The sequence below is a fragment of the Microchirus variegatus genome, assembly GCF_963457635.1.
Source record: "Microchirus variegatus genome assembly, chromosome: 2".
In the NCBI taxonomy this organism is placed as follows: domain Eukaryota; kingdom Metazoa; phylum Chordata; class Actinopteri; order Pleuronectiformes; family Soleidae; genus Microchirus; species Microchirus variegatus.
The window spans coordinates 6046270-6060507 of NC_139803.1; the positions used below are offsets into that span (position 1 = coordinate 6046270).

The 14238-nt window shown below is 39.5% G+C and overlaps 3 protein-coding genes across 3 annotated transcripts; 1 reads left to right on the forward strand and 2 right to left on the reverse strand.

Annotated features, from left to right (window-relative positions):
- Positions 1-53: 53 nt before the first annotated feature.
- cox7b (cytochrome c oxidase subunit 7B) lies at positions 54-1760 on the reverse strand. The gene is made up of 3 exons (XM_083885817.1): positions 1658-1760; positions 836-951; positions 54-267 (listed from the first exon to the last, which is right to left on the reverse strand). Exons 1-3 carry the CDS (start codon positions 1692-1694, stop codon positions 181-183), a joined length of 240 nt encoding a protein of 79 aa, XP_083741943.1. The 5' UTR covers positions 1695-1760; the 3' UTR covers positions 54-180.
- Positions 1761-3396: 1636 nt separating this feature from the next.
- On the reverse strand, positions 3397-6609 carry pgrmc1 (progesterone receptor membrane component 1). Its single transcript, XM_083910772.1, has 3 exons — positions 6304-6609; positions 4609-4764; positions 3397-4486 (listed from the first exon to the last, which is right to left on the reverse strand). Exons 1-3 carry the CDS (start codon positions 6599-6601, stop codon positions 4392-4394), a joined length of 549 nt encoding a protein of 182 aa, XP_083766898.1. The 5' UTR covers positions 6602-6609; the 3' UTR covers positions 3397-4391.
- Positions 6610-7678: 1069 nt separating this feature from the next.
- On the forward strand, positions 7679-12559 carry rab24 (RAB24, member RAS oncogene family). Its single transcript, XM_083910788.1, has 9 exons — positions 7679-8001; positions 9039-9217; positions 9496-9564; positions 9653-9731; positions 10253-10320; positions 10447-10546; positions 10835-10885; positions 11052-11111; positions 11535-12559. The coding sequence occupies exons 2-9, from the start codon at positions 9101-9103 to the stop codon at positions 11600-11602; spliced, it is 612 nt and encodes a 203-aa protein (XP_083766914.1). The 5' UTR covers positions 7679-8001; positions 9039-9100; the 3' UTR covers positions 11603-12559.
- The last annotated feature ends 1679 nt before the right edge of the window (positions 12560-14238 follow it).

Sequence of the window (14238 nt, forward strand, 5' to 3'; positions counted from 1 at the left end):
ACAGCATGGCATAATAATTACAACTGATCTGAACTCACACATGGAAGAAACAATCACTATAATCACATTTAATTTATTTGGACAAAGTAACATGTTGGAACCAGTATTCAGTGTCTATTATTCATCTGTACAACAAGAGGGCTTATTGAGTGAGACATAGGGGTCTGTCATGGTGGCTCTTCACTCCTCCTCAGCCTCCCTCCATGGTTTGGGCATGACCTTTCCGACTGGTGATGGATACCATATGAGGCCAGTCTGTGTCAGCACCTGCATAAAAAGGTAGAAAACATAATATAATCCCACATCATCCGATTGTTGAGGGCTTCATCACAAACTTAGTTTATAAATATCTAACACCTGCCTTTATCCATATGGTACATTATTGTAGCACTTATTAAACAAATATCTTCATCCTGTGAGCGGACTCAGTACATATTCAGTGTAGTATGCCACTAAACATCCTCATATTGCCCTCTAGTGGTTATACTTAACTGTTGACTATCGAGGACATTTACCTTATTACCTTATTATAAGGTCACATAATGAGCAGGTGTAGTTTGTTGTTTCAAAATTCTACAGAAGTTTCACACTATGTTTGAGGAAATCACCACAAACAGGAAAAAGAAAATGGAAAGAAACCCCTGACTCAAGTTTCTCTTATTTTGCTCTGTCATTGATAAAGTCATATAGAATGTTTTTTTTGTACTTTTTAGGCAACTAAGAAAATGCTTGAGAAGATATTCCATGCAAATGTCCCCAACAATGAAACACTTGGGACATCTGTTGCATTCAACTGTCCTTGCTTACTGAAGAAACAAAAAGGTGCACAACTTACATATGACCACACAGTCGCGCAGAAGACAGCCCCACCAATAACCAGGCCATTGCCGTACTTGTAGTGGAAGTCCTTACGGACAGAGGATCCATGCCTCACCTGCCGCACTGCCTGACCTGGGTGACAACAGCAAAAATAAAAATTGACTGTACATCCAGTGCATACATGTAGCTTAATAAAATGCAAAACCATACAAATATGATAGAACGAAGTAGAAGAGCAGTGTAGGGTAGTTATTATCTTTGAAGTAAGTGACTTTGTCTTTGACAATTGTATTTATTTATCTTTTTAAATCCCAAATTCCTCTGTTGTTGTGTGAATGACATATTTATGTCAGACCCACTGTCTGATAATCAAATAACATATTTATCTCTGGAAATGAGTTAAAAAAAAAAAGGTAAAGTTGCCTTTTAACTGATATTTATATGTACTGTTGTTAACTTTATGATATACTGTGCAGTGGACACAACATGACCTATGAACCCGTCACAATAAGCGACGTTATTTGAGGACACATACATTTCTGATTAAGTATTACTATACCATTATCTTTACTTCTTACGGAAGACAAACATATTGAAATATTACCCAATTAGTAGTTTGACTAGAAGACACATGATTAATACATTTATTTACACAGCAGAGTGTGATTGAAGACGTATAACTTCGACAAGGAAATGCTAATGTTAGCTGGCTACGCAGGCTGTTAGCACGCCGCGGTCACTAAGCTAATAAAGGCCGCCCAGACATATAGTAGACAATATTGTATGACACGAGCACATAGACTGGACTTGCATCTATGTTCTGTACAACTTTACTTACCGGTAACGTTGATTGCAGCTTTGGCAAAACGGTACATCTTGCTTCGCCTTGTGTGTTGAGTTACCCTTGAAGAACGGAGGTCCAATATGGCCGACGCACGTACACACTGAGCGGATATGGCGATATGAGCATGCGTAGAAGAAGACGAGCCGTGACGTAAACAAATGTTCAGCAAAGGACGACCGTTAGTTTTTTAAAGTCGTATGTGTGTGTGATTGTATTATTACACAACACAACAAACATACAAATATATATAAAAAACATTACAAAGGATTGTTAGTATATGGCGTATGAGTTAAAATGGTCATAGAAGCCTCAACCGACAGCGTGTCAGGATGGCCGAGTGGTCTAAGGCGCCAGACTCAAGGATAAGCTCCTTCCGCTTAAACGGGACTTCTGGTCTCCGAATGGAGGCGTGGGTTCGAATCCCACTTCTGACACATCCTATTTTTTTGTTCAAAAACAATGTCAGTGAATGCTTATTTCATTGTTTCAAGTCCAATTCGATCCCATTTTTATTTATAAAGCACATTTTTCAACCACAGAGCGGACCAAAGTACAGTATGTACAATACAAACCAACAGTAAGAGAGCTAATAAGGAGTTAAAAGACACACATAAAAGCCAATAAAAGAAGCATTACTTCATTTAATTATTTTTTTTTACCATATTGTATTTTTTTATTCTATTTTTACTCTTAACTTACGTTTTATTTCTTTTTTACTTATATTAAGAATGTAATTTTTTACCATATTGTACTTTATTTTATCCTATTTTTACTCTTTTTTTACTCATTATGCACTTGCACATTTCTGCACCTCTCGTCACCTTAACTGAGCTGTTGTAAATGTGTGGGGAGGAATAAAGTCATTCAATTCAATTCAAAATTCAATTAATAAGCAATAATACAAAAGGAAAATAAGCTAAAAACACATAAAAAAACAACAACTCACTGATAAGTTGTGGAGTGGGAGCTCATTCCACATTTTAGCCTTGATTTTGGGACGACTCTGCAGACCTTAGTGACCGTGAGAGAACATGAGGCAGAAGCAGATCACAAAGATAGGGAGACGCAAGATTATGAAGGCATTTAAGGGCAAATAAAATAAAGTATAACTAGAGTGGTGATAGTCGACGACTACTAATGCTCCGCGCTGAGTCCATGCGGCCACATTTTTATGCCAATTTTAAAGCAAAATTTGCATAGGCAATGAAGGCCACTTTGGACATGTGGTGTGCAGCGGTGACCTTGGAAAGTAGGTCAAGGTCACCGATCTTCAAACTTGTACAAGATACTTGTAAGAGGCAAAAAAAGGTTTTTGGACAAAACGAAAAAAACGCCAGGAGATATTCACCCACTAAACAATCCTGCAAATTTTGAAGGACGTACACGCACAGGAAGGTATTCATTTTAGTCCGGATGGACGGACGGAACAGTGCGAACGCTATATGCTCTGCGTCGCTGCAGGTGAAAATACAATCCCTTGATTGTATGGTACGCCTATAAAGCAATTACAGTGTGTTTGTATTCAAATGCATATTAGTGCTACCATTAGAATTTAATGTAAGAGAGTACATTACTAAAAACACCACTTTTACGTATTGTTAAGTGTGTAATTATTCAGTCGGTCCCTTTTTCCGCCAAATGTGTATCATTTTCCATGCGCTGTCACTAACATAATCATCAGAGTCAAAGACACTTCCTTTTATTGTTTTCTTTATTAAATCACAATACCAGGATTATATCAGTATAGCACTATTGTTATATTTAGTTGCACGTTTTTGCAACCATTGACATATGACGGCCGTGCGTTCAGTCATGTTTGTGGATTTCATTGCACGTTTACTTTCCTCAATCAAAAACAATTTTAACACAAACGTTTAACTCCTCCTCACTTCCCCCAAACAATAAAATGGCAAAAATTATGATAACAAGTCACACAAACAGCACTGACTGCACACAACAAACAGCTGGATTGTCAGAGTGAGAATTATCATGAGTTAAATGTGCAGGACATTTCAGACCAGCAGATACATACACGTGTTGGAATGTTTACAATCAACCCAATGTCATTGTTCTCTATAATCTCATATATCTATCTACTAGTCGTGAACATGGTGGAAATTAGACTAACTGCGGTAGATTTGATATCAAAATGTTTGTATGCCAGGAATTCTCTGGAGGTTTTTCTACAAAAGCTAAAATATTGGTCAAAAATAGAAAATTACACAACATAATATCAAAGAAAAATATAAACCTGAAGGTGAAAAACACTTGATTTTGTCTCCTAATCTTTTATTTTGATTCAATCCAAGTCAACTGTTGTGGATGAAGTCAATAAAATGTGTGCAAAATTCAGCGGCGACAGCAACAACGATGACATCAGAGCTGCAGATGCTGGATCTAACTTTTTGAGGGCTGTTACTGAGGTGAAGTGAACAAAAATAATGTATAAGCGACAACAGCCTTAGAATACACACGATTATGCTGACAGTAACTTATCTGCGTGGTCTCTACATTATAGTGTGCCATCAAACCTTCACATAAACATACACGGACACGAAGAAACTCAGGATTTGTAGTGATCCAAAAACACTAAACACATATATATATTTATATTTATATATATGTTTGTGTGTGTGTGTCTGAGTGGCCCCAACAGGAAGCAATCAGGATCAAAGTACAAACATTAAGGCATCTTTAATTGTTACCATCCTTTTTTTTTTTTAATTCTTTAGTCCACCTTTTTGTCTTTTCCTTCCTCGTCGTCTGTGTACTCAGTGGGCTCCTCCCCGGGTTTCAGAAGCTTACCGACGTAGTCATACTTTACTGTAATAAAGATATTGAATTATTTGCATAGCAGTCACTCAGAAAGCAACTTCAAGTGAATATTTTTCCACGATAGATAGATGTCTTAGATGGATGAGTGCATTATATCCAGCTCCACTTACGAGTGAACTGGGCCTCCCACTCAGAGAGGCTCTCCTGCTGCATGGCGTTCAGGTCCGAGAGGTCGTCGTGTTCATCCTTCAGCGCGTCTTTCTCCAGGCAGAACGTCGCCAGACCTCGGGACGCATCCCTGCCTGCAAACACTCCGTACGGTCCCTCTGTAAGACAAGGCGAGACGAGACGGTTTATATCTCAAGAGAAAACCTGTTTGAAAGTATGACACTATATTATATAAAATATAAAATCAAATGCAAATGACATCCTTTCTGGTATGTGAAGGCCACCATAGTTCCTAGATGTGCTTGGATAAAGGAGGGGTGAGCGGGAGGGGTTAAGTGAGTTAGTCAGCAACTGAAAAGCTGTTTACTTGTTAACTAAATAAACAGCCTTTTTTTTTTTATTATGCAGTGCAGTATTTGTAGTCAAATACAGTAAACCTTTAGTAAATGGCCAACAGCAAAACAGTCAGATAGCATGTTGGTCAGAGGTTACAGACGACAGAGATTAGATTAAAACACAGGAGGTGCAACTCTGTGTCTCTTTGCAGCGAATAGAAATGTGAATTATATGAAATGAGTCAAATGTCATCAAAACAGTGGTACTTTTACTTGTAATTAAGTTAAATAAGTAAAAAACAAGTAAAGTTTTATCAAAACTATGGTACTTTTACTTGCGCTTAAATTAAATAAATAAGATACAAGTAAAATGTTATCAAAACAATGGTACTTTTACTTGCACTTGAGTTAAATAAATAAGAAATAAGTAAAGTTTTATCAAAACAATGGTACTTTTACTTCAACCTTACGTTAAATAAATAAGAAATAAGTACTTGTACTTAAGTTAAATAAATAAGAAATAGTACAATTTTATCAAAACAGTGGAACTTTTACTTGTATTTAAGTTAAATAAATAAGAAATAAGTACAATTTGATCAAAACAATGGTACTTTTACTCGTACTTAGGTTAAATAAATAAGAAATAAGTACAATGTTATCAAAACAGTGGTACTTTTACTTGTATTTAAGTTAAATAAATAAGAAATAAGTAAAGTTTTATCAAAACAATGGTACTTTTACTTGTATTTACGTTAAAAAAATCAGAAACATATCAAAATAGTGGCACTTTTACTTGTACTTAGGTTAAATAAATAAGAAATAAGTAAAATTTTATTAAAACAGTGGAACTTTTACTTGTATTGACGTTAAATAAATAAGAAATAAGTACAATTTTATCAAAACAGTGGAACTTTTACTTGCACTTAAGTTAAATAAATAAGTCAAATGTTATCAAAACAGTGGTACTTTTACTTGTATTTAGGTTAAATAAATAAGAAATAAGTCAAATGTTATCAAAACAATGGTAGAACATTTTGTCATCGTCTGTAACTTTTGTAAACATGGCGACGACCAGAAACATCTTCATGAACTCGTGGTAACTCATCTTCTCGCATAGACGATCTCTGAGTTCAGGGCCACAGCAGCCAATCTGTTGTGAAATACGATCTCTGATAGCACAGTGAAAGGGGGCGTGGCGTTAGCCCGCAGCTACAAAAAGTTCACGAAAACATGCTAAAATGAGCTAATTGTGCTCGATAGTTTCACCGGTGACTTGCTCCCGGACTGCGGAACGACGCTTAACGACACACGGTGACAACGGGAGCGACACCACGGAACAGCTGCTGACGTTAACGCTCTCACCTGGCCCGTAAAACTTCTTCCCCCGCGTCACGTCGAACACTTTGCCGTTCACGGCCATGAGGATCCTGGCGTTGTCCAGTCCGTCGTAGGGCTTCAACTCCGCCAGCATGAAATCTCGCTTTTTCAGCCTGGGCAGCGGTTGCTCCACCACGCCGAGGTCCGGTGGTCTGTCCCCGCGGAAGATCTTGTAGAGGAGGAAGAGGCAGAGGCTGAGCAGGGTCAGGTTCAGCGGGGAGGTAAAGATCTCCTGGAGAATGCCCGCAGAACTCGCGTCGCTTCCCTCCGCAACATCAGCCATGTTGGCTCCTCTGTGGCTCCGCGCAGTGTGTGAGTGCGGGGTGGGGACGCGTGGATCTCACGCATCTCTGAGCCAATCCCCGCTGCGGCCTCGGGGGCAACGGTTCACTCTCTGGACCAATCACACTCCCCCTGACTGGCATGAGCAGGAAAATGGTGGTGTTTACAATGTTAAACCGCCACCATTTATCTTTATGACAGTGAGAAAAAAGTACATTAGTGGAATAAAATATATATTACATAAATAATAATAACCCTTTCCATGATAAACAAAGGAAGGGTGTCACATTCAAATGGAACTAAAGTGCTTTCACAAACATAAACAGTCATTTCCTGAAATTAAAAAATCCATTAAAATTATTTCTTAAGAGGTTTGTTACTCTTTTTAATGGATCCCCGTTCAGGGTGATGCTGGCTATTATTATAGAACATTTAAAGTGTTTAAATAAAGTCATTTCAACATACTTTTTTTTAATAAAGTCACCTCACTGTCAAAGTACATTAAGGCAAATGGATTACAGTTACAAACTTGAACTTTGACATTTAAACCAAAATAAAAAGCATAGCTATGAGAGTATAGCATATTTTTTTGAAAAAACTTGTATTGAAATTAGAAATATACGGCCAAAATACATATAAAACAATGTGCATATCGGATATATATGACAGAAAAACAGATCACATATATGCTGAATAAAATTTATAAAAATAATGAAATTTAAACAAACTGACAATAAATAAATATATAAATAAATCAAAATATAGGCATAATGTTTTAACTACGAGGTACGGGAAATAGTTCATCAAAATAAAGCATTGTGCGTTCGCTTTCGACATATGCGTTAAAGTATCTATGTACAAGTTGAATTAAATTATAAAACTGTTAATGTTATGAATGTTAAATTGACCAAATGCAAGAATAAGATGAGAGCGTTGCATACCTCGACAAGGGTTACGTAACTTCCGGTAATTTTGTCATGCTATCCGGGCACTTCCGTTCCCCAGAAACCGCCTCTCTCGCCTGTGGTTCCCACCCAAACTAACAAAGCTCAGTGTGATCTTCACTCCCCTCATAAAACACAACTCCGCCTGCACTGCGGCAGCAGCAGCACGTCCGTCCCCCTTCGTCCGTTATCTGGATTCAGAGAATGGAGCTGCTCTGAAAACCACGGACAATGTTCACTGTCTCTGTCTGAATTATTACCTCATTACCGCAGTTTCTCGGTAGCGTTGCACAACAGTGTGGTGAGGTAAATCAGGCTAGCTAGCTAGCTGCCACTGACTGTCTGTGCCCGGACATGGGCAGAGATGAGCGGGCTAAAACAGGTGTGGTAGCCGCGGATAACGACCTGACCCCTCGATAGAGATTCTGGAAATCCACGTCTACAAACCAATATCGAGGTGAGTTTTCTCTCGTTTAAAATCAGTGTGGAAATCCGCTAGCTTAGCCTTCATTACCCAAGATTCCCAGTCATCCTGTTTTGACCATGTCATGTTGACACAAGCAAAGTCAAGTTTTAAACCTTTTTATGGACAGAAAACACTTTTTAAAACGTACCATTTAACGCACCTGAGACACAAGAGGCAACGCAGTTATTGAAGTATGTTTGCACAGTACATTATTACATTATAATAGCAAATCACTCCTAAAACACAAGGCGTTTACAGGTGAAATCTTTGATTGAAATAGCATTCAGACACAGCATTAGGTTACAAAAGGTCAAAAGTGCCATTTACAGAGGTGTGGTAGAGTTATTTACAATAATAATAATACCAGTTACAATGAATAAGCCAGTTTAAAATGGACTAAATGGTGTGAAGTGTGAAATATACCAGTTGTATCAGGTGCTTCATTGTTTCCTACGCTTTGAAAACGTTGATTTTTAAATGTCAGGATCCAGCTGGTGTTTCTCAGTACAGGCCTCTGTGTCTGTTCTTCCTGTAACGTCAAACCACTTGTATAAGTTCTTCGTAACCTATAAGATAATTATGTTGCTAGTAATAACCTCCATAGTAACTTCCTGCATGGTTGCCATTCCATTATCCATGCAGATAATCAACAGTTACGGTCGTTTACCGAACAACTATGATCTCCCTCATTACTTTTAGTATTTCAGTGCCAGCACAGGGCAGCTATTGTTTACTCTGCACAGTTCTTGATTTTCACATCACTTCCTCTAATAAATTCTTCAAAGCCTCCCATCGGAGATCAAAGTACTACTTTTAAAACATTTTAATACTGTATTAAATGCAAAAAATGACAAGGTGACGATTCTGCTCAGTATTGGGAACTTTCACTCGCCGCTTTCTTTCTGACTCTAATCGTGATGTCATCAATCTTCTGATTATACCTAATGATCTGAATGTAAACAAAACACAATTTTGACTTTTTGCCGTATGTCTTTATCTATATTGACTGAATATTTTCTCCGTTTCAGTCGTGACTGTCGTAAATTAACCACTGCCAGTTGCTGCTGTGGTGTCTCCAAACTCGGCGACGATGAGTGCGATCCGTGTGGACGCCAAGGTGGTGATGCTGGGGAAGGAGAGTGTGGGGAAGACCAGTTTGGTGGAGAGATATGTTCACAATCGCTTTCTGGTCGGTCCATATCAGAACGTGAGTGTCAGCTGCTCGTTTTTAATTCCCGTGTCTGATTACCTCCTCTTTTGCTGCAGGGACATTGTGCAATTACTGTGTGACCGTCATATCTATATATTTAAACCGTAAACATGCTGTTCGTAAGAAACACTGCAGCCTTTGTGCATCTGTGCGGTGCACACAGTGTCACGTCTTCATTAGTGCACATTTAGAAAGTGGTCGGTGAAAGTACAGATGCAGACACTTAAGTCTTTCCATCTAAAGCGTTTCCTCTCTCGTCTGTTTACTCCCGACAGACGATCGGAGCTGCTTTTGTTGCCAAACCGATCCAGATTGGAGAGAAAGTGGTGACTCTGGGGATTTGGGTGAGTTAAAAAACGCCGCATCATACGAGTCTAATGCACTCATTCTGACCTGATGGTGCTTATTTTTTCTTGCTCTTCTTCCACACAGGACACGGCCGGATCAGAGCGATACGAAGCTATGAGCAGAATCTATTACAGAGGAGCCCGCGCGGCCATCGTCTGCTATGGTAAATCATCAGCGTCTCAATGGAAACGGCTTCTTATTCTTTGTTCCAAACTCTTCTGCTCAGTGACATCACAGAGCGATATACGTGTTACTAATATATGACATAACAGCAGCAGCAGCAGCTGTGAAAATGACCTTTGTCACATTTTCTGAATGGTTTTCATGTCGTCTTTGGTCCAAGTGTAAAGGGAAGTTTGCCTGTTTGAAAATAACTGACGGCATTTCCCACTCCATGACTCGCACTTCTGTCAGGTTTAATTTTATGTCCTCTTTTAGGTCAACACACGCTACCTTCTTCTTTAACTTCCTGTATGTGTTGTTTGAGTTGTATGTTATTTAACATTTTAAGGACTATACTATATTATGACACATTTCTAACTTTGTCTTTCAGTCATTTGTTCCACTGTGTAAACTTTTGCACAGATTGACACATTTTCTTTCCTGTTGCACGAGCTTCCCTTACCTTTGGTGCTTTGCTGTCGATTTGTCTTTCTCATGCTTGCGTTTTCCATTCTTCCACAGATCTGACCGACAGCAGCAGCTTTCAGCGAGCTCGCTTCTGGGTCAAAGAGCTGCAGAACTGTGAAGAGGTCAGAGAGACATTTTTGACATGAACATTTACAGGAACAGTTTCTATAGAATATTCATGTACATAACTGCAGTCATTGTCTTTACTGTCTGAGTAAAACAGCTGTTTTTGTGTCGTATACTCACAGCACTGTAAGATCTACCTGTGCGGCACTAAGGCTGATCTGATCGAGGGAGACCGGAGCTTGCGCCAAATCGACTACCATGATGCTCAGGACTTTGCTGAAGGTAACACATATTCAGTTAATAAACCAACCCTATTTACTGTGTTTGTACAGGTGCTTGAGGTCCTTGAAAATGCTTATATTTTACTGTAGATGTAGGGATAAAAGAAGTATTAATGACAGTTTTCATTATGTAAATGTAAGGTGCTGGGAAAGGTTGAAAGTAGTCCTTGAAAAGTGCTTGAATTTGACCTTGGAAAATGTGCATTCACCACGACATGAAGACGGCTGAGTATGTGCTACGTGCTCATCTGTCTTCTGACCTTTAACCCTAATAATTTGCTTTACGCAGAGATTGGAGCGCAGCATTTTGAGACTTCGAGTAAAACTGGGAAAAATGTGGGTGAGTCGCAACTTCACTCGTCTTTAGACCACGTTTAAAACAACAATGTTCACTTAGATTTAACTATGTACGTAAATGATAGAAATAAGAACATGTATACAGCGTATGTGAATGTTATTGGGTCACAAAGTCATGCAAACTGACCGTTTGTTCCTCTGCTTTTCAGACGAGTTGTTCCATAAAGTTGCAGAGCATTACAACAGCACAGCCTTCCAGTACATGACAGGTGAGAGTTCAGATTTCTGCTTCTGGAAAAGAAAAAAGTCAAAACACTTTAAATACAACCAGTAAAGGAGGTTCAGATTAGATCTAGATGATTTACCTCAAGATCAGAGCCACTGTCCTGCATGTTTGAGGCGTTTTCCTGCTCCAAAAACACCTGATTCACATAAATGGGTTGTGTGAATCCAGTCTGTTTAAGCAGGGAAACGCCTCAAACATGCAGGACAGTGGCTCCCCCAGGACCAGGAGTGAGAATCCTGCTTTAAAGGAAGATTTGAATACAAAAACAGCAATAAAGGGCGAAGCCTGATATGCATGTTTTAGCAATTCAATAATTAGAGGTCATATTCCAGCCCTAAAGCTCACACATGGACATTTGTTTGTAAATATGAGAAGTCAAACTAAATCTCTTCCTCTCTTTGTGCAGAAGAGACTGGAGTGGACTTGGGTCAGAAGAAAGACTCGTATTTTTACAGCTGTTGTCACAACAACTGATGCTGAAGCAACTTTGGAAAAGGCGAAACACAACAACAACATCATCGACCTGAGCAGGTGCTGGAGTTCTCTCTGCTCTCAGAGGAGGAATCACAGAGTTCTCATCATACCTTGTTATTAGATGTCTTTTATTTCCTTTGTGCCATAAAGATCAGAAGAATTTGGAGGAGGACCCTTATGTTTAGTGCTCACCTCGCCGTTCACCGGCGCTCTGTGACCTTTGACCTGCAGTCGTGAGGAAGTGAACGACGCTGACTGAAAAAAAAAAACAAGGATCCTCTTGAGAAACTGATGCTGTTTGTTGCTGGTGGTGTGAATGCAGTGCACTCCAGGGTGGTGGATGCTTGGTTTACGGTCATTTTTTTTCTTTAGTTGAGCTTTTGTTTGCGGAGACCTTCACGTCTGTCAACGCTTGCACACTTTCACGACGGCACCGACATGAATGGATGAAAGAGGAGGATATTTATTAAAACACACAGACTCTGAAAGTTCTCAGCTGTACTTTGTTGACGAGTGGATACCAGTTATCGTTATAAAAGGCCTCTGTATGTGCACAATGCAAATCACAGGACCGTCTCTCTGGTGTCTCACCTCTGACGCCCGTGGATGTACGTCGAGGTGGGTCGCTGATGGGATGTGACGTTTCCTACGACTGTCCTCGAAGTCTTCAGTCTGTGGAGACGATGACACAAACACTAAAACGCTCCAAGCAGAGGTCAGGACATGAAACAGCATGGTCGGCATCATAAGCTAAGCCTGAAAAACAACCTTCAACTCTAACTTAACCGTTATCGTACAAATCCTCGTCACATCTCATGTTCTCAGTGTGATATTTACAGCTCTTGTCGAGTGTCATATCTCTAATTTATTGCCCATTTAAGTTAAAAAAATAAACAGACTCCATCTCAGTTTCCCTCCTTCATGCTGCTGCTGCTGCTGCTTTTGTGTCCGTGTCGTGTGCGAGTTGACATTTTTGAGCACAATATTTTTTAACTGAACAATGATGGAGACTGCTGTTATAAGACAAATATGCTCTGTACAATGAAAACCTATGGAAAGAACGTTTTACGGCTCTTTTTATTCATTCGTGTGGGGTGAAAACGGACGGTTTTTAATGATTTCTTTGTTACGTGGAGCAAAGAAACCAGAAAATATTCACATTTAAGAAGCTAAAACGATCAGAAATCTTGTTTTTAATCATGAAAAAAGCTTCAAACCGATTATCAAAATAGTAAATTTTTTCAGCTCGACATTCAAGTTTATAGCTTTTAATATTAGATAAGGTTGATATGTTTAATCACATGTACAATTTAAAACTAATGAGCTGCACGAGACAACGCTGAAAACACAGGAAAGATGCATATATGCAGTTTAAAGATGCATATATGCAGTATAGAGATACATATATGCAGTATAAATGCACTAACTTGTAAAATAAAAAGTAAAAATCCACCTTTAAAAGGACAGCAGCACATCATCTCCATAAGAAACAAAAAAGTGTTATTACCTCCATTCTTACCTGTTGACATTCTTACGGCTGCAGCGACTGGAGGAATCCAAGGACGATGGGAGGAAAAGAAGGGAAGGAAAAGAACGAGGCGGTGCAAAGAAGTGCTTATTTTGTAACATCTTATATATTTATATAGCAGTTAACAGGTCGATGGTGGAGCTCTAACGGGTCAGAATTACACTGGAATGAAACATCGCTCGTCGGGGCAGCTGTAAAAAGGCCTTAGGAGGGGAAAAAGCTGGGCTCTCACTGATGCCACAGCGCTCCAGAGAAACACACTCTAAGGCGTTGGCAGATCACACGCACACACACACACACGGACAATTATTATAAGCTTGTAGAGTTAAACACGTGGGTAAGAAGAACACATACGAGAGAAGTGCAAGCATCATGTCCATCGTTCCATCGTCCAACACCTTCGTGACATCACCGCTGACATCACCTCTGCCCCTCATTTGTGCGTCAGAAGAGTAAATAAAAACGGTGAGAACTACGTCCTTGCAGATTAACACAGGTTCTAATCACCTAGAGTCGTACACTGTCCCCGTGATGGAATAAATACTGTCTTTTCTCACTCAAACACTAACTTCTTGTCATTTTTAAGGACCTCTGACCTTTTTTTTTTTTGGCATGAAATGATGCGGAGAAGATTCCCTCCTCGTTCTGTTCTACATCCAAGCGTCCGAAACGTCTAAGACGAGCGCCGTCTCGTGACCAAGGCGACCTGCACACCTGGAGGTCACCAGCAGCACTGCACTCAGTCCACTGAACCGCACACACATCTCAGTCCAGTCCAGGATAAAGTGATTGTTTTTCTTTTAAAAACTACACACGGATCAGTGACTCAGCAGCATCTGCCCCGCCCTCACAGGAAGTGTGAACACGTACTCACCAGCTACAGTGAGCTTCCACAGGTCACCTTGTACAATAAATGAAATCAGGCTGGGTATCGCTACTGATTTGACTTGATTTCCTATTCATTTTGGGGGACATTTCCATATCACTGTTTTTGCTTGATATTCACAGAGCTAATGCTACAAAGTGTACAAAAGTTGTCATATTTTCAGAATATCCAGCCTAGAAGTGCAGCAAAACATCTGGTGAGTGCCGAGTTTAAGTATTTCTG

Bases quoted from the DNA above. Each gene is read 5' to 3' on its own strand.
- rab24 (XM_083910788.1), top strand. From the start codon at position 9,101: ATGAGTGCGATCCGTGTGGACGCCAAGGTGGTGATGCTGGGGAAGGAG. The intron at 9,732-10,252 runs GTAAATCATCAG...ATTCTTCCACAG, and splicing joins CGCGGCCATCGTCTGCTATG to ATCTGACCGACAGCAGCAGC. The intron at 11,112-11,534 runs GTGAGAGTTCAG...CTCTTTGTGCAG, and splicing joins AGCCTTCCAGTACATGACAG to AAGAGACTGGAGTGGACTTG.
- cox7b (XM_083885817.1), bottom strand. From the start codon at position 1,694: ATGTACCGTTTTGCCAAAGCTGCAATCAACGTTACCG. The intron at 952-1,657 runs GTAAGTAAAGTT...GTTGTCACCCAG, and splicing joins AGCTGCAATCAACGTTACCG to GTCAGGCAGTGCGGCAGGTG. The intron at 268-835 runs GTAAGTTGTGCA...CTTTTTATGCAG, and splicing joins GCGCGACTGTGTGGTCATAT to GTGCTGACACAGACTGGCCT.
- pgrmc1 (XM_083910772.1), bottom strand. From the start codon at position 6,601: ATGGCTGATGTTGCGGAGGGAAGCGACGCGAGTTCTGCGGGCATTCTC. The intron at 4,765-6,303 runs GTGAGAGCGTTA...CTTGTCTTACAG, and splicing joins GAAGAAGTTTTACGGGCCAG to AGGGACCGTACGGAGTGTTT. The intron at 4,487-4,608 runs GTAAGTGGAGCT...TCTTTATTACAG, and splicing joins GTGGGAGGCCCAGTTCACTC to TAAAGTATGACTACGTCGGT.